General features: G+C 34.6%; 1 protein-coding gene across 1 annotated transcript in view; it reads left to right on the forward strand.

The window, feature by feature from the left end:
• Positions 1-23,408, forward strand: part of ERBB4 (erb-b2 receptor tyrosine kinase 4) — a 1,112,005-nt gene that overhangs the window by 1,064,722 nt on the left and 23,875 nt on the right. The window contains exons 22-25 of the mRNA XM_030852949.2: positions 3,010-3,085; positions 6,694-6,840; positions 8,909-9,006; positions 10,368-10,538. Coding sequence (XP_030708809.1) covers positions 3,010-3,085; positions 6,694-6,840; positions 8,909-9,006; positions 10,368-10,538 — 492 coding nt within the window. The remainder of the gene's footprint in view (positions 1-3,009; positions 3,086-6,693; positions 6,841-8,908; positions 9,007-10,367; positions 10,539-23,408) is intronic.

Consider the following 23,408-nt stretch of genomic DNA (forward strand, 5'->3'; position numbering starts at 1 on the left):
AGGAGGGGGTTAAAGGAGCAGTTGATAAGGGGGCTCTGGCTCCCTCAGGCTTGGGGGGCGGGACGGGTATGGAATGTGGGGTGAGCCTAAGGTGGCAGAGGCCTGCATGATGTTACCCCAGCCTGAGATATGCCATGTGTTCTCTGTTCTCCCAGGCAAGTTGTCTCTGGATCGCGGGACCCTGGCAGTGGCGTGCTGCACAGGCTCCTGGGAGGGGAGGTGTGGATAGTGACCTGTGCTTGCACACACAGGCTCCTTGGTGGCTGCACCAGCAGCCCGAGCATCTCATGCCCGTCTCTGGTGTCTGAACTGATAACCGCGGTTCATGCCCCTCTCTGGAGCTTGTTTAGGCGGTGCTCTGAATTCCCTCTCCTCGTGCACCCCGAAACAATGGTCTCTTGCCTCTTAGGCAGTTCCAGACTTTTTTCCTGGCTAGCTGTGGTGCACTAGCCCCCTTCAGGCTGTGTTCATGCAGCCAACCCCAGTCCTCTCCCAGGGATCTGACCTCCGAAGCCCATGCCTCAGCTCCCAGCCCTCACCCGCCCCAGCGGGTGAGCAGATAAGCCTCTCGGGCTGTCACCAGCACTGATGTGCTGGTCAGCACTGATCCTGTGTGCAGGAATCTCTCTGCTTTGCCCTCTGCACTCCTGTTGCTGCGCTCTCCTCTGTGGCTCTGAAGCTTCCCCCCACCAACCCCTGTCTCTGCCAGTGAAGGGGCTGCCTAGTGTGTGGAAACTTTTCCTCCTTCATAGCTCCCTCCCCGAGGTACAGGTCCCATCCCTATTCTTTTGTCTCTGTTTTTTCTTTTTTCTTTTGCCCTACCCAGGTACGTGAGGAGTTTCTTGCCTTTTGGGAAGTCTGAGATCTTCTTTCAGCGTTCAGTAGGTGTTCTGTAGGACTTGTTCCATATGTAGTTGTATTTCTGATGTATTTGTGGGGAGGAAGGTGATCTCCATGTCTTACTCCTCTGCCATCTTGAAGGTCCCCCACCAATTTATTTATTATCTGACTCCCTCCACTAGAATGTAAGCTGCTATATCCCAGGGATCTGTGCAGTGCCACTGCCTCTTCTAACTTTTCTGACTCTCCATCCTCAGGCCCTGCCTGACAACTGTGGTCCTGCCTCCCTCACCCACCATGTGGTCTCAATCCATGCCTTAGTTCCAGCTCTTGTCTTTCTTCATTAACCAGCTGTTAACTTGCTGTTTTTGGTAACCGTTGAGGATATCTCCTCTTCATGTAGAGGTCCTTCTAGCTTGGTCTGGAGAAATTTCAATCAGGAGAGGCCAAATGAAACAAGCAAATGCAGCCTTAACCTGTAGTGACCTATAAGCTTATGCTAACAAAAAGAAAATTAATTCATATATCGTATCAATATATTTATTATGTGCCTTATTCATCAAGGGCCATCCAAATACACATTATGAATATTTTTCAATGATAGTGTTCCAAATGTTTCACGTTGATTTTTATATTAAACTCTTATATAACTACATATATATTCAAGTCTTATCACAAAACAAAAGAACACAAAATTTATTTTTTAAAAAACTTCGGTTTTGTAGTATTCTATAGCTTTTCCTTGATTTTATTAGCCTATTTTGCTTGTTTACTACAAATTGCAGCAGTTTGAGACCATGGCTTTGAAATTCACTACAGGATTGCGCAGAAGTAGAAGTCTATAAATCACATGACTTCACTTGTCTTAAGAACATACAGCTGTAAGATTTGTCTAAAGCAAGAATCATTAGAGCTTTAAATGTCTAGTAACAATTAAGTCTTTACTGAGCCACCTGTGATTTAAACTTACTTCTTTAACAGTGTCCGCAGTCCATAAAGTGTGCTAACTCCTTGCCCGTAGGGAAATTACTTTCAATGTGTCTTCTGTTCCCTTTCACTGAATACCGTGATTCTGTCACAGAGTTACCTTGGTGTCACCTTGGTGAGCAGCCAACCTCATGATTTCAAAGGCCTATGTAGTTTTAATGTTTCAGCTGCTAAGTAGAAATGTTTATCTTTATTCCATAGAATCTAATTATATTCCCAGCTATATAATGCTACCCTTCTTAGTTGAAAATCGTTCTGCTAAACCATCAGCAGCAGGGTGAGTTGAGTTGCTTTTCTTGCAGAGATGATGGATTTGTACTGATCTTCTCATATCCTTTTATATAATTCCTATTATGAAAATGGTACATATTTTCAATACTGGCTAACCAAGACAAGGAAGATCATTTGTGGCTGGGGAACAAAGCAAGGCTAACTTTGGAATTCATTATTTTAGGTGTTGTAGTGACCAAATTATCTGAGAGAAGGGAGGGGCCAAGTGTAGAAAGAGTCCTTTTTACCAGTGGCTGGAAATTTGTCTGAGGGTGAAAAAGCATTTACTGAAAATGTAGAGAATCTCATTTTGGGGGAAAAAACATAATATGACCACATTTTTAGAAGTACATGTATTAGATGTTTAGAATTGATATTGTAAGTCGTAATGTTAAATAGTTACTTAATTACTGAATGTTAATTAAAACTATAGAAAGTGGGGCTTCCCTGGTGACGCAGTGGTTGAGAGTCTGCCTGCCCATGCAGGGGACGCGGGTTCGTGCCCCGGTCCGGGAAGATCCTACCTGCCGCGGAGTGGCTGGGCCTGTGAGCCATGGCCGCTGAGCCTGCGCGTCCGGAGCCTGTGCTCTGCAACGCGAGAGGCCGCAACAGTGAGAGGCCCGCATACCGCAAAAAAAAAAAAAAAAAAAAAAAAAAAAAAAAACACTATAGAAAGTGATACTTATTATTTTACTTTTCATTGTTTATGAAACTTTAAAAAATAAATATATCTTCATGTTAATTCATTTGAAGCTTAAATTTCATTTCATTTGTTCCCTGTATTGAAAATAACAATTTCTATTTCTATTTTCTAGGCATACAATCAAAAAATACAATTGAGACTCATATTGAGGAAATATAGAAATGACTTTTTATATGACTATAAACCTTTCATTTCTTACTTCTCTATAGATGCCAATTAAATGGATGGCTTTGGAGTGTATACACTATAGGAAATTCACCCATCAGAGTGACGTTTGGAGCTATGGTAAATAATTCTTCCTTGTGACATAAGGCTTTTAAAACAAAAATAAGCATATTATGTTTCTTGGGTCTCTAAAATGTAATACATTAATGTCTTGGTTGAGTTGTCTACCATAACCTTTTATTTTGGTAGCAACTTGTCTGATCACTTTGACAAAAAACAAAACAAAAAAAAAACCCAGCAGTTTTAGATTAGGGACATTTTCATAGAATCTCATGGCCTTCATTTCAACAACTCTTTTAAAACATAACTCTAGGGCTAGGGTGGCGCAGTGGTTGAGAGTCCACCTGCCGATGCAGGGGACACTGGTTCAATCCCTGGTCCAGGAAGATCCCACATGCTGCGGAGCTGCTAGGCCCGTGAGCCATGGCCACTGAGCCTGCGCGTCTGGAGCCTGTGCTCCGCAACGGGAGAGGCCACAACAGTGAGAGGCGCACATACCGCAAAACAAACAAGCAAACAAAAAAACATAACTCTAAATGCAATGAATGTTTAAAAAAATTTTTTTTCTTATGGGAATCTATGTTCTATAGTAAAAAAAAAATAGGAATTATTGTTAGAACAAAGAACAGTTATTGAAATCAGTAGGATGAGAGTAGTAAATGTGAGGGGAGAGGTAAGAGAGATGATTTCTAATTACAGCTTTAATTTTAATTTACAAACTACTTTTGGAGTAAACAGATATATTAGAGAATTATAATATGAACTGGAAATAGAGATTTGAAAATTTAGAAAATTTATTTAATTGCATTTAACTCAGTTTTTGAGATGAGCTTCTTAGCCTCTGTCTGGCTATTTACAACTTATGTCCATCTAAGTATTAGTAAGAATAAATCAACACCTTTTCTAAGTTTAAATATACCATATAAAACTAGCACTCTTACAAATAAAAAGCACTATGCTTCTTTAAATAATATGGTGGTGGTGAGACTTGAAAGCATGATACGATTTATTTTGCTCAAATTTAAGTTTAGTTTATTTACTTTTTTTTTAGAAAGAAAATTAAATCATTAAGTCACTAAAGAACTTATACTTCTTATCTAGAACAGTATAAATTATCTTTAAAATAATAAGACATTTCTATAGGATAGTTTTTCCTTCCACACATGTAAACCATAGGAGGTGTTAAAATTTCCACAAAGGCCTCATGTATTCTGCTCAGTTTAGCAGTAGAGTGTTGTGTGTTTGAGATTTAGGCACGTATAGAGGAATACTTGACAAAGCATAGTTCAACTGTCAGGACTAAATAAAAAACAAATATATCATATATATTATTATTTTTATTATATATATCATATACATTATAAATATGAGATAGATGTTTATAGAATATGATATACATTAGCATGTACATAATCATTTATATATTATATGGTATAGATTAGCTTATATATTATATGATATAGATAGATTTACATATTTTATAAGATAGATTTAAATAATATCATATATATCTTTTTCTTTTCTTTCCCTTTTTTTTCCTACTTATATTTCCCTGAACTAAACATGACAATCTGAAAATTTTAAATGACCTCTAGAATAAGTAACTATATATACACATTAAAGTAAACGTTGGCACGGCAATCACATTTTTAATAGTAAAATTTATCTTTTAGAGAAAATCCTGTTTTAAGGCTATAATGTTCATGTTGAATTGCAACATCTCAGAAGCAGTTCAGTAAAAATAGATAGATAGATAGATGGATAGATAGATAGATAAATAGATGATAGATAGACAGAATGATAGAGTGAACTCTGTTTTGAAACATAGCCCAGTTAATCAACCCATATCCATAAGGCATTTTAAGATTTTTATGATATATCATAGTTGGTTGCAAAGGCATAAAAGGCAGAGAAAGATATATAATCTTGTTTACAGTGAATCTTTGTGGAACATTGCCACTGGGTGCATCTTTATTTTTATAAAAATAAATACGCATTGAATATGGTTTATATCTTCAAATGATAGAATTGTAAGTTTTGAAGATGTTTCTAATTTAGCTTTCTTGAGATTGTTCTTCTATATGAAGCCATCTCTGTTTGACTCTACTTATCATCACCTCTGCAAAGATATAATTGGAATATTATTGGCAGAAGTGGGGGGTTTGATTTTTCTGCTTCAGTTTTTGTATATATGTATTTCTATTTATTGTATTTTCTATTAATTTGTAGTTGCTTTGTATCTTGCTTATATTAGAAGTTCTGATAGAGATGTGAGAGCATCTATTCTTTTATAACTGCAAACATGAGTTAATAAAATGTTCTCATTAAATACATATTCTATAAATATGACTGACTGAACATAAATAGACAGTAATCTACTTCTTAACTTGTTCCAGCCTGCCTCATGGACACTGAGTTTTAATCATCAGTTCTATGAATCATTCTGTAGTATGCAACATCAAGTAGGGTTTTATAAAGATCAAACAGTGAAATTGTGTCACTAGTTACACGTTTATATTATACCTAAGAATCATAAGATGTAAATATTAACTAAAAAAATCAGATAATCATTAACGATACTATTATGAAGAATAATTTGAAGTTTACATATACTTTTATAGTTTAAGCTTTGCATTTTTATTATGTCAATGATAACTCTTATGAGCTAAAAATTACTTCAGTTTGAATAAATAATTCATTACAGATGGCAGTGGAAAAGAAAACATAGCCATAATTAGATTTTATATAAAAGATACTTGTATATGCATCAATCAAAATTCACTTGCTAATACTATTGTGCCCACATAGCTATTTCTGAACTAACAACCTTTATCCTTAAGAAAACTATAACTTTTAAATTATATAATTATTAGATTATAAAGAAGAGATCTGTATTGTGTATGTTATTGCTCAGATCAGAGTCATTATTCTTGTCAAAGGTGGCTACTTACATGCTAGTATTTAGAGTATTTGCTTTTACTGAGGAAATCAGTGTTCTAGTGATTCAAGAAACCGTTCTTATTGTCTAAGGAATACACTATTATTGATTCACTTCAATTTTGGAAAGCTCACTTTACATGTATTTTATCTTACATATGGATCATTCTTCAGTCAGTCTCTCATATGTGTTAAAGAAATGAATCTCTTTTATTCCACTTGTTCTCCTTGTGTTAGTTAAAAAGAAAAGCACAATTATTTATTATAACATAAGTAATCATTCTGGAACCCCAGTTTGGCCTTTTGGGCTTCTAATAGTAAAGATGCTAATCTCAAAATTAGTCAGTATCAGATTTTACCTAATCATATTTATTTGGTACTGAGTACACATGTGTATAGTAAATAAATTGTTTTATAGGCTCTAATGTGGTGAAACAAATTGGGTCAACAATCATTAGCATTACTTATAAGTAGAAATGGGGAACAGATTCTGTCCACTCTGAAATTGTCTGTGCTACCCATTAAAAATTTCAAGACAATGATAAGAAAATCAAATTTCCCACAAAGATTTTGTCATTGGGCTTCTCATGTGGACATAGGAATCTGAAGAGCCTTTCTTTAGACTATTTCTAATTGCCCTCTAAGAAGCATTCTTTTGCCACAGGCATATTGCTGGTTTCTTCAAAGTATATTGTTAACATCCTTATGTAAGAATTTGATCTCCCTTTTAGGAGTCACTATATGGGAACTGATGACCTTTGGAGGAAAACCCTATGATGGAATTCCAACCAGAGAAATCCCCGATTTGTTAGAGAAAGGAGAACGTTTGCCCCAGCCTCCCATCTGCACTATTGATGTTTATATGGTCATGGTCAAATGTAAGATTGCAAAATTATGTTATCATCCTCATCATCATTCTTAGTAATTAATCAACCTGCACAATTTTTCTGTATATTGAAAAATATAAAAGTTTACAGATAATTGTGAAAAGGAGCATGTAAACCCGTGTTTGTTGTGATTCTTGTTAATATGAAGCAATATCATGCTTTCATGCTATGAAGTCAACATTGTATGTTTCTTACACTTCTTATTTATTTCACTTTGATTCTTATCATTTCCATGACAATGAAACTGTTTCTCATAAAGAGATGTAATTAATCACAGTAATGTTAATACTCTTTAAAGGAAAAAAGCAGACTAAATAAATGATCTGCACATAAAGAAAAAAGCTTGAAACTAATAGTTTAAAAAAATGAATTAAATGGAAATAGATTTACCAGTTTCAGTCAACAGAAAATTAGCAAGGCAAAATGGGAAGTGGAAAGACATGAATCTACATTGAACTACAAAGATTATGAATGTTTACTTTCTTTCAATTTGATCATTTGTTTACATCTAACTATCTTACTTTTCTTTCTCCCTTCTATGCCCCAGACACATATGTGTTATAAATGTATTTTGGAAGCCTAGACTCTTAATTTAAATAGAATTAGGGAAGTCTCTGGAGTTTCTGACTTAATTTAAATGAGATTAGCATTCAGCAATCTTTCTTGTGTAATGAGAGGTTTTCCCCTTTTGATTTACACAGGGTTAGCAAAGAAACAAACTGGTGAAGGTGAATAAGCATCTTATTAATAAGAGACTTTGGACAGGTCTACTCAGATTTATACTCATGACATGTGTGATACATTCTGACAGTGAGGGAAGAAATAAAAAATGTGCTTTTCACTTCAGGTCAGCATGCCCTTTTCTCTAAGTGTAGTTCTGTTTACTCAATATTTAGTTGGAAAGAAACTGATACCTCACTGAGAATTTAACCTTTTCTGGTTCCAATAGAGTTCCAGAAACATTGATTTTCTCATTAACATCTTGGTATCAACAGCATTTTTTTTTTAGTGGTTACATATAAAATATAGAGCATTTGAGCTTTGTTAGGAGAGAAAAAAATCAAATAATTTTAATGATACATAAAATGACACCCAAACACTTCCCGTAACAAGAATAAAAAGTGAACTTGCAGAAAAGGGGAAACAAGTTTTATAGCTTTATTGGGTTAAACATTTTTCGGTAGTCAGCTATGGAAGAAAGTTTAAAAACATACATGTATTACATAATTTGATCCCATAACTAGCATGAGATGATTTATATACTTCATTTAGATACTCTGATGAATAATAAAAAATCAGGAAAACATGTTGCCTAATAGTGACTTTTACCTCACTTTTAGGAGTTTTAATATCTAAGAAAAGGGTCATTTGGCAATAAAATCAAGGAAAGCTTGGTACCTTTATTCTTGTCATTTCATCAGTTAAACAGAGCCTGGGGAGTTAAGGCTCTTAATACATAACTTGGTAAATTGCTGATAGTATTTTATGCTGGAAAGGCTAGTACTAAGATAAGCTAATGACTATTTCTGAACAAACATTACCAATCACTTTGCATTAATTTTTTTCCCACCAGGAAAAAAGTAGCATAAGAAAGTTGCTTTCAATTCCTTTTTTCACCTTTTTGCCAGTATACAGCATTGCAACCAAAGTTTTTACTCCATGTCACTCCTGATATAAAATGATAAATTATATTCCAATCACCTTTTCTATACCCATCAAAGAAAAATATTTTTTTTATTTTTAAATTCTCTTCACACCTACAGAAAAAAGATCTGAGATTCTGTAAATCCCCATGGTTAGCCTAGGTTATATTTTCTATGATGAAAAATTAATTTTAAATTATATCAACAAAATAAAAAGCTTGTATTGTTCTATAATATGTTATATTTAGTTATGAATGTCAGCAAACTGATTGCGATAGAATCTCACCTATTGGATTGTTTCTTTCATTAGCTTTCTTTGTCAGATCATTTTTATTTAAATGATATGTTTCAAACTTAGTCTTTATTTTCATAAAATTATGGATATAGTGACTCTTTTATTGCATGTGAATTTCTAGGTTGGATGATTGATGCTGACAGTAGACCTAAATTTAAGGAACTGGCTGCTGAATTTTCGAGGATGGCTCGAGACCCTCAAAGATACCTAGTTATTCAGGTTTGTACATTTGACTTAGATTTTTGAGAATATCCCAATGACAAACCCACTACAAAACAGTAGTAATATCTGGACTTTGGAACTATGGATGTCATCATTCACAAATTAATTAATTAGCTAAGCAAAATACCGTGTGAAATGACTTTTACTTGATGTCAGAACCACTTCTAAGCATCTTCCCTTAGTACTCAAGTGCCTCTACTGTTGAACTGCCAGATAATTAAGATTATTCATGTACATAAAAAGGCCTTTATCCTCAGACAAGCCTTGTAGTACTCTGCTAGTCATGTTCATTGTTATAATCGTCTCTTCTTGGAATAAAAGGAAGATGGATTTTTGTTTTAATCGTGTCCATGTTTGAAGGCAGTGAACTAAAAGTTTCAATAAATTGACATTTAATTTCCTAGAAAAATATTTTAAAATATGTTTTTTTTTCTTTTGGGAGGTATGCAATATTCAAGTAATAACTCAGATTCAGATGAATTAATGTACAAAAATAAAATAATAGACCAAAAGAACATTTTATATGTAACACTAGAAAAAATGGATTTAATAATTTAAAAGTTGTAATATATTTCTTTATGATTATTCTACCTAAACCATAAACAAGTGGACCTTGGATAACACTGAGTTAAGATTCCTCAATAAAACAAGGTAGTGTTTATCTTCATATCAATAGTCTGACATGAAGATAAAAGTCAGATTTTAGCAAATAATGATTTCTAGCTAACTTTTTCCCTAATTAATTTTAAAAAGTTTACAAAAATATCACAAAACAAATTTTAAAATTCTACTTAAGAAATAGATGAGGTAGGAGTGTAACTATTGTTTTGGTGTTTCTCCCACCCCCTTTATGTTATTTGCCACCAGTGCTGTGATTTTGAATGTTATCACTTTAACAATATTATGCTATAGAGCAAACCATGGATTCAATGTATCATGATAGCTCTACACTATCAAACCAACCAAGTATAATAAAGATTGATAAGTCAATTGCTCTTTCTTTATTATATACTCTTAAAGTCACAGCTCAAACGCCATCTTGACAATGAAACCCACCATTATTCTCAGATCTGAAATGGTTTATGCCTCTCTCAAAATAGCCATAGCATTCTGCTTTATTTATCTCTAATGGCATTTATCACATTCTTCTTGTATTAAATGTTTTTATCTTACCGTGTCATATCTAAGTATGTTATAGGCTTCTATATGGCTGGTATTTGTGCTAAATAATTATTTTGTTTAATGAGTGCATGAATTTGCAACCATTTTGATATTACATAAATTTGCTACAAAGTTCACATATTTAAAATGAAGGAAAGAATCATTTCTGTGTGTATATCTGATGGAAAATTTTTCAGGGTGATGATCGTATGAAGCTTCCCAGTCCAAACGACAGCAAGTTCTTTCAGAATCTCTTGGATGAAGAGGATTTAGAAGATATGATGGATGCTGAGGAATATCTGGTCCCTCAGGCTTTCAACATCCCACCTCCTATCTATACTTCCAGAGCAAGAATCGACTCAAATAGGGTAAGAAGTAATTATATACTACCTCTCATATTATTTCTGAGAAACAAAGTCATGGAAATACATTGTAAGTACTAAAATTACCAAATAAATTATGTAGCTCAAATAAGTGTGATTCCTAAATTAAAAGCAAGTTATACCAACAAAAGATATGCCAAGCTTGCCATATATAGTTAATTTTGGAAGGTAAGCATGCGCAATACAACATGCACTCTGAAATATCTTCAAGATTTCAAAAGGAGAAACTTTTCTTCATCTTAAGTCAGTTAAAAAAAAAAACCTTAATTTTTGAAAATCTACAACCAATTCAAACTAATAAATCTATATGTGTTTGTATATAAATGAAAATTCTTCCCAAGATAGGCTCTCCATGTTTTTCTCAATAAAATGATATGACTTATTAGTCAAGAGACAATACAAGTACAACTCTTTATTACTCATTTAGGAGACATTAAAAATCTTCTGTCAAGTTGAAGTAGTAACAGAACAGTGTGCAATCCTTTGGACTAAATCAATCATATTGGGAGGGCTTCTGAATCATTTCTAAGATGCAGATTTAACTTTTGAAAGAAGCTTCTGAAAGGAGTTTCCATTTCATTTTAAATATTAAGCCCACTCTATATGAATACCATTCTTTCTCTGAAAACTGTCAATCCATGTATTCATTCACGTGTTTATTTTTGAAAATTCATTCATCATTCATTCAACATTTATTTATTTATTTATTTACTTTTTGATAGAGTCAGCATTTATTAAGTGCCAAACATATTCCAGGCCTTTCCTTTTTTTTTTAAATAGATCCTTATTGGAATATAATTGCTTCACAATACCGTGTTAATATCTGTTGTACAGCAAAGTGAATCAGCCATATGCATACATATATCCACATATCCCCTCCCTCTTGAGCCTCCCTCCCACCCTCCCTATCAAACCTCTCTAGGTCATCGCAAAGCACCAAGCTGATCTCCCTGTGCTATGGGGCTGCTTCCCACTAGGTAACTATTTTATATTTGGTAGTGTATATGTGTTGATACTACTCTCACTTTGCCCTAGCTTTGCCCTCCCCTACCACGTCCTCAAGTCCACATTCTATGTCTATGTCTTTATTCCTGCCCTGCAACTAGGTTCATCAGTACCACTTTTTTTTTTTTTTTTAGATTTTTTAGATTTTTTTAGATTTTTAGATTTTTTAGATTTTAGATTTAGATTTTTTTAGATATTTTAGATTTTATATATGTGTTAGCATATGGTATTTGTTTTTCTCTTTCTGACTTACTTCACTCTGTATGACAGACTCTAGGTCCATCCATCTCACTACAAATAACTCAATTTCGTTTCTTTTAATGGCTGAGTAATATTCCATTGTATATATGTGCCACATCTTCTTTATCCATTCATCATCTGTCGATGGACATTTAGGTTGGTTCCATGTCCTGGCTAATGTAAATAGTGCTTCAGTGAACATTGGGGTGCATGTCTCTTTTTGAATTATGGTTTTCTCAGGCTATATGCCCAGTAGTGGGATTGCTGGGTCATATGGTAGTTCTATTTTTAGTTTTTTAAGGAACCTCCATACTGTTCTCCATAGTGGTTGTATCAATTTACATTCCCACCAACAGTGCAGGAGGGTTCCTTTTTCACCACACCTTTTCCAGCATTTATTGTTTCTAGATTTTTTGGTAATGGCCATTCTGACCAGTGTGAGGTGATACCTCATTGTAGTTTTGATTTGCATTTCTCTAATGACTAGTGATGTTGAGCATCTTTTCATGTGCCTCTTGGCCATGTATATGTCTTCTTTGGTGAAATGTCTATTTAGGTCTTCTGACCATTTTTTAATTGAATTGTTTGTTTTTTTAATATTGAGCTTCATGAGCTGTTTGTATATTTTGGAGATTAATCCTTTGTCCGTTGTTTCATTTGTAACAATAAGTTGTTTCACTTATTCCCAGCCTCTTCAATAAGTGGTGCTGGGAAAACTGGACAGGTACATGTAAAAGAATGAAATTAGAGCACTACCTAACACCATACACAAAAATAATCTCCAAATGGATTAAAGACCTAAATGTAAGGCCAGACACTATAAAACTCTTAGAGGAAAACGTAGGAAAAACACTCTTTGACATAAACCCCAGCAAGATCTTTTTTGACCCACCTCCTAGAATAATGAAAATAAAAGTAAACAAATGAGACCTAATTAAACTTAAAACCTTTTGCACAGCAAAGGAAACCATAAACATTCAACATGTATTGAGTACCTCTGCATGTAAGCCATTATTAGACATGAGATTCAAATATTTTGACATAACTACTACTTTCAAGACGTACCAAGTTTAACAAAAGACTCACACGCAGATACAAAGACAGAGTGTAGCATGATAGTGTTATAATCAAGTATTCATTAGCCATTATGGAGCATAGAGAAGCCTGTAATCAATTTCTTCAATTGAAAAGACATAAACGTGATGCTTAATTTTTTTCTAGAAAGCAATTCTTTTCTCTTGGTCTCTTCCTCCCTCTAAGAACATTGTCGTAGCTCATGGAACAAACAGCATCCTCTTTGTCTTGACCATCGGCATAAGAAAACTTTCAATTTGCTGCTCATTCTCTAAAACAAAGTAATTTGCTTTGTTTCAAACTAACAGCAATGATAAACCTAGTGTTTACTATGTGTCAACACATATATATTGTCTCTTAATACTTACAACAATCCCATGAGGTTCTATTATCATTATTTCCATTTTACAAATGAAGAAACTTTTCACAAAGTTAAGTGACTTGAATGGCCAAAGGTGACTCACACGGCCAATGGAAGAGCCGGATCAGTCTGCCTGTACTACACATACTATTGCTTCACAGTGATTAGAACATGTTATTTTCAATATGGTTGTTTTTCTTGGCATCAACCTCAACCTCTGAGATACATGATGTTTGGGAAACTCCCTAGGTTTTTTCTTGTAAAATGCATCTCCCAACCTGCCCTATACTTCTTGCCCACCTTCCCCCATTTAGAAAGTCTGGTATAGAAAGAGGCAAAGATAGAGACCTCAAGTAATTTCTCATTCATATGAAAAATTTGTCTTGTAGCTCAGTGGAGAGGAGATAGGGAGATAGAACTAAAAATTTAAAAAATTATATCAACTGATATTGAACATCAATGTTTTTTTTCTTTTTTTTTTTTTTTTTGTGGTACGCGGGCCTCTCACTGTTGTGGCCTCTCCCGTTGCGGAGCACAGGCTCCGGACACGCAGGCTCAGCGGCCATGGCTCACGGGCCCAGCCGCTCCGCAACATGTGGGATCTTCCTGGACCGGGGCACAAACCCATGTCCCCTGCATCAGCAGGCGGACTCTCAACCACTGCGCCACCAGGGAAGCCCCAGTGTTTTGTTTATGGCAAGGCAAAACACCTTTAAGGTGTGTAAAAGAGGCACCGTTTTCTTCTCTGTACACTTAGGAAAATGGTCAAATCATGACTTTAATATTTATAATTTTATGTGACAAATTCATTACCTTTATTAAAACAGGGAAATTTCAAGAAAATAGTTTCCTTCCTTAACATGAAATGTTATAAAGGCCAAGGGCTTGAATCTTTTCCTTTTCATAAGGATTCTCAAATGCTAACTTTTCTGTTCATCTTAATTTATGCTCAGTGCAAGGAATTCATAGTGAAAGTTTGAGTTAACTGAAGGGAATTAGTAAGAAAGTAGAAACCGCATGAGGAATTATTTGGCCTTTAGTCATGATTTCTTATTCCAGTTATTATTTAAACAATGTTATCTGTATATTTCCTTTTACTTTTTCAGGTCTTTGTTAAAGGAATTTTTCTTAAATATCATTTTATTTTCAGGCATTAAAAAGCCTTATTATTCATCTATATTTTTCTATTTTTTCTGTCTGGCTTTATGTAACTTGTATGGTAATTTCTAATACGTGCAAATGCTGTTTTCCCTCCTTCTTTCCTATAAAGCTAATTTGTATTATTTTATAGTTAGAAAATGTTACTTCAATTTTAGGTTCTGTGACCAACTTATGTGGTAAGGGAACATTTTAAAGTGAATTTTAATCAAAGGAGTTTTGAGCATGTTTGTTGGACTTTGAAACCAAAAAGTAATTCAGTTTTTATATATAGACTCCCCTGCTCACTAGCTGAAAGTCTTAAAGTTCTGAATATCTTTACAACTTTGCTTCTTCATTTGTAAAATAAACACAATAGTACATATATGATTGTTAGGCAATTAACTTAAAAAATTGCAGAGTATCTGAAATGCTAGGCAAATCAATACTTATTCCCTTCTTTTAGAATCACCCTTAAAGTGAATCTAAATAACCTTAAAGCAGTGAGTCAACTAAAAATACAATGTGGACTTTTATCCAGCAAGTTGCCAGATACAAAAGCAAGTAATGCTAGAAAACATTCATCTAATTTATATCTATTGTTGTTATTATTGTTAGATATCCTTTTAATATTATCTCAAAAACTTTACCAAAATAATATACCAAAAGCACTTACTGTAACATGATGTAGAATAGGAAAATGTGAGAAGCTATCTAAACTTCTGCAAACTTCAGTTCTCTGTATCTGTAAAATGGGGACGAAAAAATTCCTCACAGAATATTGTGATGGTTGACTTTCTAATATATCCAAGCATGTTGTCCATTGATGGATGTACAGTGGGTGTTTGATCGTGTTGAAATAAATAGACCATCTATTTATTCAGAGCTATTTATTCAGGGCTATTTATTCAGAGCTTACTATAACAAGGGAGTCAACCACTGTCACTTGTGTTTTGGGAGAGACTCAAGGGCAGATGGAGGAATGGGAAACATTTACAGTGGAGAAAAAGGAAGGCTTCAGGAATGGCCTGATTGGAGGCTATTGGCATAGGGAATCTAAAAGAGGGCTAACTAGAAGCAGAGCATCCTATGGGTTAGGTGTACATATTTGGCTTTCTCTGGTTGGCTCTAAGTTGAAAGTAGTGACAAAAATTAGGGAAGCTGCTAGTTATTAATCAAATCCTGGTCATTTAGGGCCAATTGTTAACAGAAGTTATTGTTTAGCTTCCTGGATCGCTACTAAAGGTAACAATCAGGCTTCCTGCAAGTCCGATTTATAAGTCAACTGCATTCCTGGGCTGTTTATTTTGGCTATGGTTTTCTGGGCAGGTTGCTGTTAAGTGTGAATTAGGCTACTGATTTCATATATGATCCAGCCATTGTCTGTTTGTATATTCAGTCTATCAAGAGGTTTTAGGTTCCCTGCTGCCTTTCTTTTCTCTTGACATATTTATTTAAATGCATACTGCCTTACATTTTCAACTAAGTGAAGTGTTCAGTTGGAATTTTGGAATTTCTGCACGGATTATTTTTCTGTTAATATGGATACGTTTTGTCTCTTTCTTTTGAGTTACCCAGATTTATGTTTGTTTAGTATAATGAGCTGTATATTGAACGCAACAGCAATGAATAAGAATGGCTAATACATTGATGCAGCTAAAGATATTTTAGCTTTAATGATATTAGAAAGTTGAATTTAATGTAAAAGCTTCAGTGCATTTTTATAGAGGAGGACATGATTCAATTGTTGCAGGATCATTCAGTCATTTGTGGTGAGTAGTTTTAAAGATTAAGTGTCCTACCTCTTTCAGAAAACATCAACAAACACATGAAGTAGCCAGGCCAGGGGAAGACAGAGGAACTGTCTTCCTCTGTAGCTGCTCCACATTGGTAGAGCGGGTGATCCACAATGGATCTATCATTACAATTTAAAGTTTTCTCCACTTCTTTCCAATCTGCTAAGAAATAACTCTATTTACAGATTTGCATTTTTCCTCCTCTTTGTCCTTTCTCTTCTAGGATGGGTATATAAATGAACTGAAAAACTGGACAAAGTATAGGCAGGAAAAGTGAAGGGTGAAGAAAGAAAAAGGGGTTTGGTATTTCACAAATTTGATCAGCTTCTAAATAATTGAATATAAGCTGAATATTTGACTGCTCAGAAAATATAATTCTATATACTTTATTTTATACCTCTATTACTTTGCCATCAGTTAAGAATTTCATAACTTTGATGAAGATATTTTAGCAAGGGTTTTAACATATATTGTAATGATCTTTGAGATTTTTACTAATCTATAGGAAAGAGAGAAAGGGAGAAAGAAAGAAAAGAAAGAAAGAAAGAAAGAAAGAAAGAAAGAAAGAAAGAAAGAAAGAAAGAAAGAAAGGAAGGAAGGAAGGAAGGAAGGAAGGAAGGAAGGAAGGAAGAGAGGGAGGGAGGGAAGAAGGAAGGAAGGAAATAAGGAAGGAAGGAAGGAAGGAAGGAAGATGGAAAGAGAAATATAAGACACTTGGCCTCCCCTGTAGGATTTATGATCTTGTGCTATGTATGCTTCCTAATGATGCCTAAACTAGTAGAAATTCAAGCAAAATGAGAATGCAGAAACAATGATGTCACTCTCAATAATGACATTTGAAGCTATGAAAGTTTCAATTGGTTTGTCTTTACAATTTAGTAAATCAAAACCTTGATTTATTTTATGAAATTTAAAAAAATAGTAATAGTAATATCAGCTGAAACGAGTTCTTGCTATAACCTAAGTACTATACTAAGTGTTTTAAATTAACTATTTCACTTTAATTTCACAAAGCTCTATGAGGTAGGTAATAATATATGTCCCATTTTAAGAGTTAAGGAAATTAATATATGGAGAGGTTAGATAATTTACAAATGATAAGAGGCAGAGCTATTAATTAATAAAGTCTAGCTTTCAGTAGTCCCACATGGGAGCCATATTCCTAAAATAACAGAGAGGCTGCGGGAAGGAAGTTCCTTATTTCAAGTTGCTATTAAACTTCTTACAACTTATGGAACTAACACTTTTCATTTCCTTAATGATAATTGGATAAAAGAAACTAAGTTGGATGTCAGGAATCTCACGTTTTAGAACTAACTCTTTGACACTTCAGCCTTGGTCATATTACTTAATCAGATTCAGTTTCTTTACTTCAATGTTGAGAAGATTGAACTAGATCACTTAAGAGCTCCTTGTAATTTTAACTATCTTTTCATAGGATGACTTTTCAAAATAATCATTTATTTTATGCATTCATATTAGATTTTCTTCTAGAAAATATTTAATTGAAAAATGCCCCAAAACATTTTGGGTTACCTCTATACACAACTTTTTTTTCCTTTTGTGATTGATTATAGAAGAGAAAAACCTAAGGACACATGTTAAGGAAGCATCTCATAGCTAAATGATGTAGTGGGAAGATTTTGTGATGATATAACAAGGTTACTCTGGTTGCAATTTACCAAGGATCAATATCAATTCTAACAACAGCTGCTACTTGATGATAAATGATTGTAGTCTCAGGTTATTGGTTTTACATTTCTTCCAAAATATGTCAAGGATTCCTGAATAGTATCCTTGATATGATACTTGGGTATTGTTTTTTTAAATTTTATTGATCAAGACAGGAGAAGGAGCTCTTCTTACTAAGACACTCCATATCACTAGGTAGGTTTTGCCCCAAAGTGTTACCTATCTAAGTAGTAATCTTTTAACTTGTTAGTTTACTATGGTGAAAGAGTAAATGAATTAATACATTGAATGTTTATCTTTGGCCAGGCACTGTGTTGGGCAATGAAGGTACAGAGCTGAAAGACAAATCTTCTTCCCTCAAAGACTTCACATTCCGTTTGAGGAGATAATATTCTGAGAGCAATATGCCAGGTATTGTAGGAAAAAGACCAAATCAGTTAAAGAGGCTATAGAGTGTCATTTGTGACTCTATCATTATTGGATTTAGCTTGGAATAGAAGTAGAATTTTGGTAGAGTGAGACTGAAATGAATCAAAAGGAAAGCAAAAATCAAAACCAAACAAAAACCCCAGCATGAACAAAGACAAGGAGATGTGTTTTTAACTATACTTTTAAAAAATCCTTGTTTTTATAATATTTCTATACTACACATGTTTGAGAACTCTTTTATGTTATGAAGAGATATGATGGATCCTCTCCCAATTTTCCTATTTTTTGTCAGTGTTATGAAGGCTTGAAATGTGGTTTTAAAATCTTTTGCTTTTCATTAAAATCATCCAATTAAAAGCAAAATTCTTTTTGGTCTTCCTATGAAACAGCTCTCAAATTCCTGTCTTCTGTTTCTCCTGCCATGACTCTAATTCAGGGCCTCATCACTTCACAGGAATTACTACAAAATCATTCTAACTGACGGCTACATTTTTTAAAATTTCTTCAGACAGGCTCAATTTCTACATATAAGGTTTACCAAATAAAAGACAATACTGTGAATATTTCAAGCACCTGATCACTTATTAGCACTAACTCCTTTATTTTGTCCTCATCTATTGAGAGTACTCCTTTCATTTTCATCAATGGGATAAACTTGAATGATATATATTATATTAGATTTTGCTTTATATGATATATAGTCTTATTGTCACTAACAGTTGAAGGGATTTTGAACATTTATCCTAGGAAATGCCTTGGCCATTCCAGTTGACCAGTCACTGCAATTTATTTTCCACTGCTGTCAACTCACACACATAAAATTGCCTAGAGCTGCAAGCTTTATCCCTACTTTGATCTCTTTCAAAATACAGATCATGTTGGTGCTTTCTGTTTTAGTTTGGAGGCATGGGTGGGTAGTTTATATATTTTAACAAAGAACTATTGCTCCTTATGCATGGTAGATTTGTTTATTTTCTTTTTTCCCCTAAATAAGAACATAACATCAGATTGCATTTGTTTAGTCTCCCAAGTTCTTGGACATTATTGGGATATCAAAAATAACTCTGATCTCTCTGATTTGCCACTAATTTGGGGGTAGCCCTCATTCTCTCAAATGATTAATTTATCAGCAAAATGTCTATGCCTTTTTGTTCAGTGTCTTCTCCACCAGTGACTTTCTTAAAGTCTGGTTATATTGTTTTAGTTATACTACTCTTTGTAAGCTTTACTTTTCTTTAACAAAGTACTTTTTTCCATTGTTATTATTCTTTTATTTCTCCCTGACTCCTCAGGGATTTAGATAGAGTTCAGGACATGACATCATGTTAGACGTAATGATAAATCTTTTATAGTAACCCTATGTTTAGGAATTACACACAAAATTAAATTATTTTTCAATTTCTTAAGAAAGATATCATTTTTGGACTTCTTTCTCAAATTGTATCTCCAGGTTTCATAGAAATCACTTCTAGCAGATTTGGACTTGGGGTAGCACCTCCTTGCTATAGTACATTGTGATTTCCTCTACAGTTGTTTATTCTTTAGAAAATCTGTTCTTTCTGTTGGAAAATGAAAGATTAAAACTAAATACCAATGCCTATAAATGCATGCTTGCAGATACAATAGAGGTGGTATGTTTCCTAGAGCATGGTGAATCAGAGTGATCCGCTGACCCTGGCTGAAGTGGCGACAAGATATTTACAACTTCCCATCTTCAAAGCTAAGGAAGGAGAGGAGGTTGGCAGTAAATACAAAATAATAATAATATGTTATTTCCTGTACATAAAATTCCATGCTTCCATTTACACACAGACACCTGACTCTTCTTACCATACCAACAACATAATCTTCTTCCCTCTTATTTTCCATTTTCTTTTCCTTCCTTTCCCTTGGTATTTGTGTCCTTCTCTAGTCACTCATTTCAACTAGATTTTCCCCAAATACAAATATAACCAGTGTGGTTTGCCCTTGATCCAAGTATATAGATCAACTCTTAGTAATTTGCACCACCGAGCCGCCCCATTGTAGTATGAGGTGACATGTAAGTAGTTATATATTCATAGAGTGCCAGAGCTGGGGTCTTAAAGACCTTCTAGTACAAACACTCTCATCTTACAGTTTGTAAACTGATACTAGGAAAGGTAAAAGCCAGAGCTCCGTGTCCTTTACTTTGAAGGGAGAGGTGGGAAGCCATGCTCTGATCTCTCACATCTAACATTTAACCCTCTATTGGTTCTATCTGCTTTTTTACTGGTCCAAATGCTGGACATCTTGATTTTTGACTTCAAGTCTAAAGAGATTTAGCATCAATTGGTTTAAAAGTCTCCTGCTGGGAGTGGGATGAGAGGCCTGCTGCTGTTTTGCCTCCTCTGTTTATTCTCCTGTGAGACTCCCTGTAATCAAGAGTTAATGGTTTAGGAGGATCAAATGGAACTGATAGAGCCAAAATCGAAACGAAAAACAGGGAGAACAACGTCCGTGTTGGGACTCAGTAATTACATGCTTGAAGATAAAAGGATCCTTACAAGTTTTACAAATGTTTCAAAGTTTTCAAACACAAACTTAAATATAACTACCCCTTATTGATCACATATTTGTGTGTTAGGTTCTGCTCTGAGCTTTTGCATTTATTACCCTTAATCTTCACAACAAGGGTAAGCTGAATTTACTGTTTACATTTTACAGAGGCAGAAACAAACATAGAGAGGCAAAGCCTTTTTGCTGAGACTTCCAGCTTGTATGGTAAAAAGGGAGATTTGAACACAGACCTGTCTCGTCTACAGTCTAAACTTTTAACACCCACCCTTCATTTGGTAAAAGAACATGGAAAATCAATATATCATCTCTGAAAAATAATAAACAACATATAAATAAAAGCCTATAAAGCCATTAAGAGCAATGCTATTGAAGTTATTTATTGACACGGAAAGATGCCAATAATATATAGTTTTAATGAAAATGCTTCAAGGTAGTATATACAATATGATCTAACATCAAATATTATGCATCTAAATATTAACAGTGATTATTTATGACTGCATGGCTTTTATTTCCTACTTTCTGTTAATATGTATTCTATGATTTTTCTAAAATATGAATGTAGTACTTGTAAAAAATAAATTGTTAAAAGAAACAATTAAATTTTGTAAATTGACCATTCCAAAAAAAAGCCTAATAATTACTCAAACTATTAAAACACAGTTAGTACAGATTTCTTATTTCTTTAATTTAAAAAAAAATATTTGGGACAATATTTATGAAACCTTTTTTTACTTTAGCCTACTATTTTGAAAAGTACCCTCACCCCTTCTCACCCTCTGAGGATTCAAAGTCCACTACAAGCAATACATTGTAAAAACAGAGTCACTTTCATTCCTGGAATATTCACAAAAATAAGAGATAGCAGAATAATGCTTTAAAGTTTACAAAGCACTTTGACATAGGAGGCATTTTATTTTCACAGCAGAATCCCAAGGACACAGTAATTGAAATCCCTGACTTGGTAACTTGGTTGAGAACTTGGTAACTCAAGAACCAAACCAGTATCAGGCCCTCTGACTCCAAAATGAGTGACTCATCTATTAAATAATGATTCATCTGAAAGAGCTTGTTGACATCATTGTTTGCTGCTTCTTCATGGGTACTAGAATTGGACGCTGCCAAACAGGCCGTGCAACACAGAGACAACAGGGACCACAGAAATATGGCTTGTTTAAGGAGAGTCTAGTGTTAAAGAACATTTCAGTGATCTTTATGAAGTTATTTTACACTTGAGCAATTGTCAGCTAGCTTAAGAAGCCTTTTTAAACAATCAAAAGAGGCTTCTTCCCTTCTTTGTTCAAAAGTGCTAAAGAAGAAAATCAGAGCCAGGGAAGGAAACAAAGAGGAGGGAGGGGCCACTTAGAGACTTAGATCTGGAATGTTAATGAATGTTTTATCTAAATCATTTAGATGGTTATTTTTTAGTATTATTGCCACAAGATTCCCAGCTCTGCTGTACATTATGGGAAACATCTCATCAAGAAGCCTATTCTTTACTGTATTAGACCTGGAGAGCACAACTGTGAGTTTCTTTACCCTTTACACAATAGAATTGGGAGATTATCATCAACTTTCTATTCATATTTTGTGAAGGTTATTTAACTTATGTATGTCTGTATTTATTTATTTATTTTGACAAATCCATCTTTGTCTGCCAAAGCTCCCTGTTCAGGCCAGCTTGCTCTGATGATTACTCCTGCAAAGGCTTAAGAGAGAGATGTTCTATTTCCTTCTCAATAAGGATTGATGGCATTTGGGGAGGTTCAGAATATCCTTTGATTGCTCCGTGAAACGGATTGGAGAGGATGGTCGTGGGTAGCGGGGAGTGGGCTCGCTCATCAGCTTTCCTTTGTGCACTTTCTGCCATTGACACACCCTCATCACAAGCATCTTGTGTTTCAGTCCCTTTTGCCATTCACCTGCCCAGATGAAAAGTTCTGTAGTTTTCACTCAGACACTGTAAATGAATGACTATGGACCAGCCTCTCATTACACTTGAGCAAAGGCTGAATTGAGAGAGGAGTAGACCACTGTGGAAAAAATTGCAAATACTGTGACGGTATCTCTTGCTGTAAAATATTTTCTGTGTTGTGATGAAAGAAGTACTGTAAATCAGAGAGGGGAAGAAATTAGAAGTTTAATTCACAAGCAATTTCATTTGCTTTGTCCAACGAGAATTATAGACATAGTTTAGTAACATCCATACTTTTGTTGTTGTTGTATCAATACTTCATTTTTTTTAACATCTTTATTGGGGTACAATTGTTTTACAATGGTGTGTTAATTTCTGCTGTATAACAAAGTGAATCAGCTATACATATACATATATCCCCATATCTCCTCCCTCTTGGGTCTCCCTCCCTCCCACCCTCCCTATCCCACCCCTCTAGGTGGTCACAGAGCACGGAGCTGATCTCCCTGTGCTATGTGGCTGCTTCCCACTAGCTATCTATGTTACATTCGGTAGTGTATATATGTCCATGCCACTCTCTCACTTTGTCCCAGCTTACCCTTCCCCCTCCCTGTGTCCTCAAGTCCCTTCTCTACGTCTCCATCTTTATTCCTGTCCTGCCCCTACGT

Source organism: Globicephala melas, chromosome 7 (genome assembly GCF_963455315.2).
Source record: "Globicephala melas chromosome 7, mGloMel1.2, whole genome shotgun sequence".
Lineage (NCBI taxonomy): Eukaryota > Metazoa > Chordata > Mammalia > Artiodactyla > Delphinidae > Globicephala > Globicephala melas.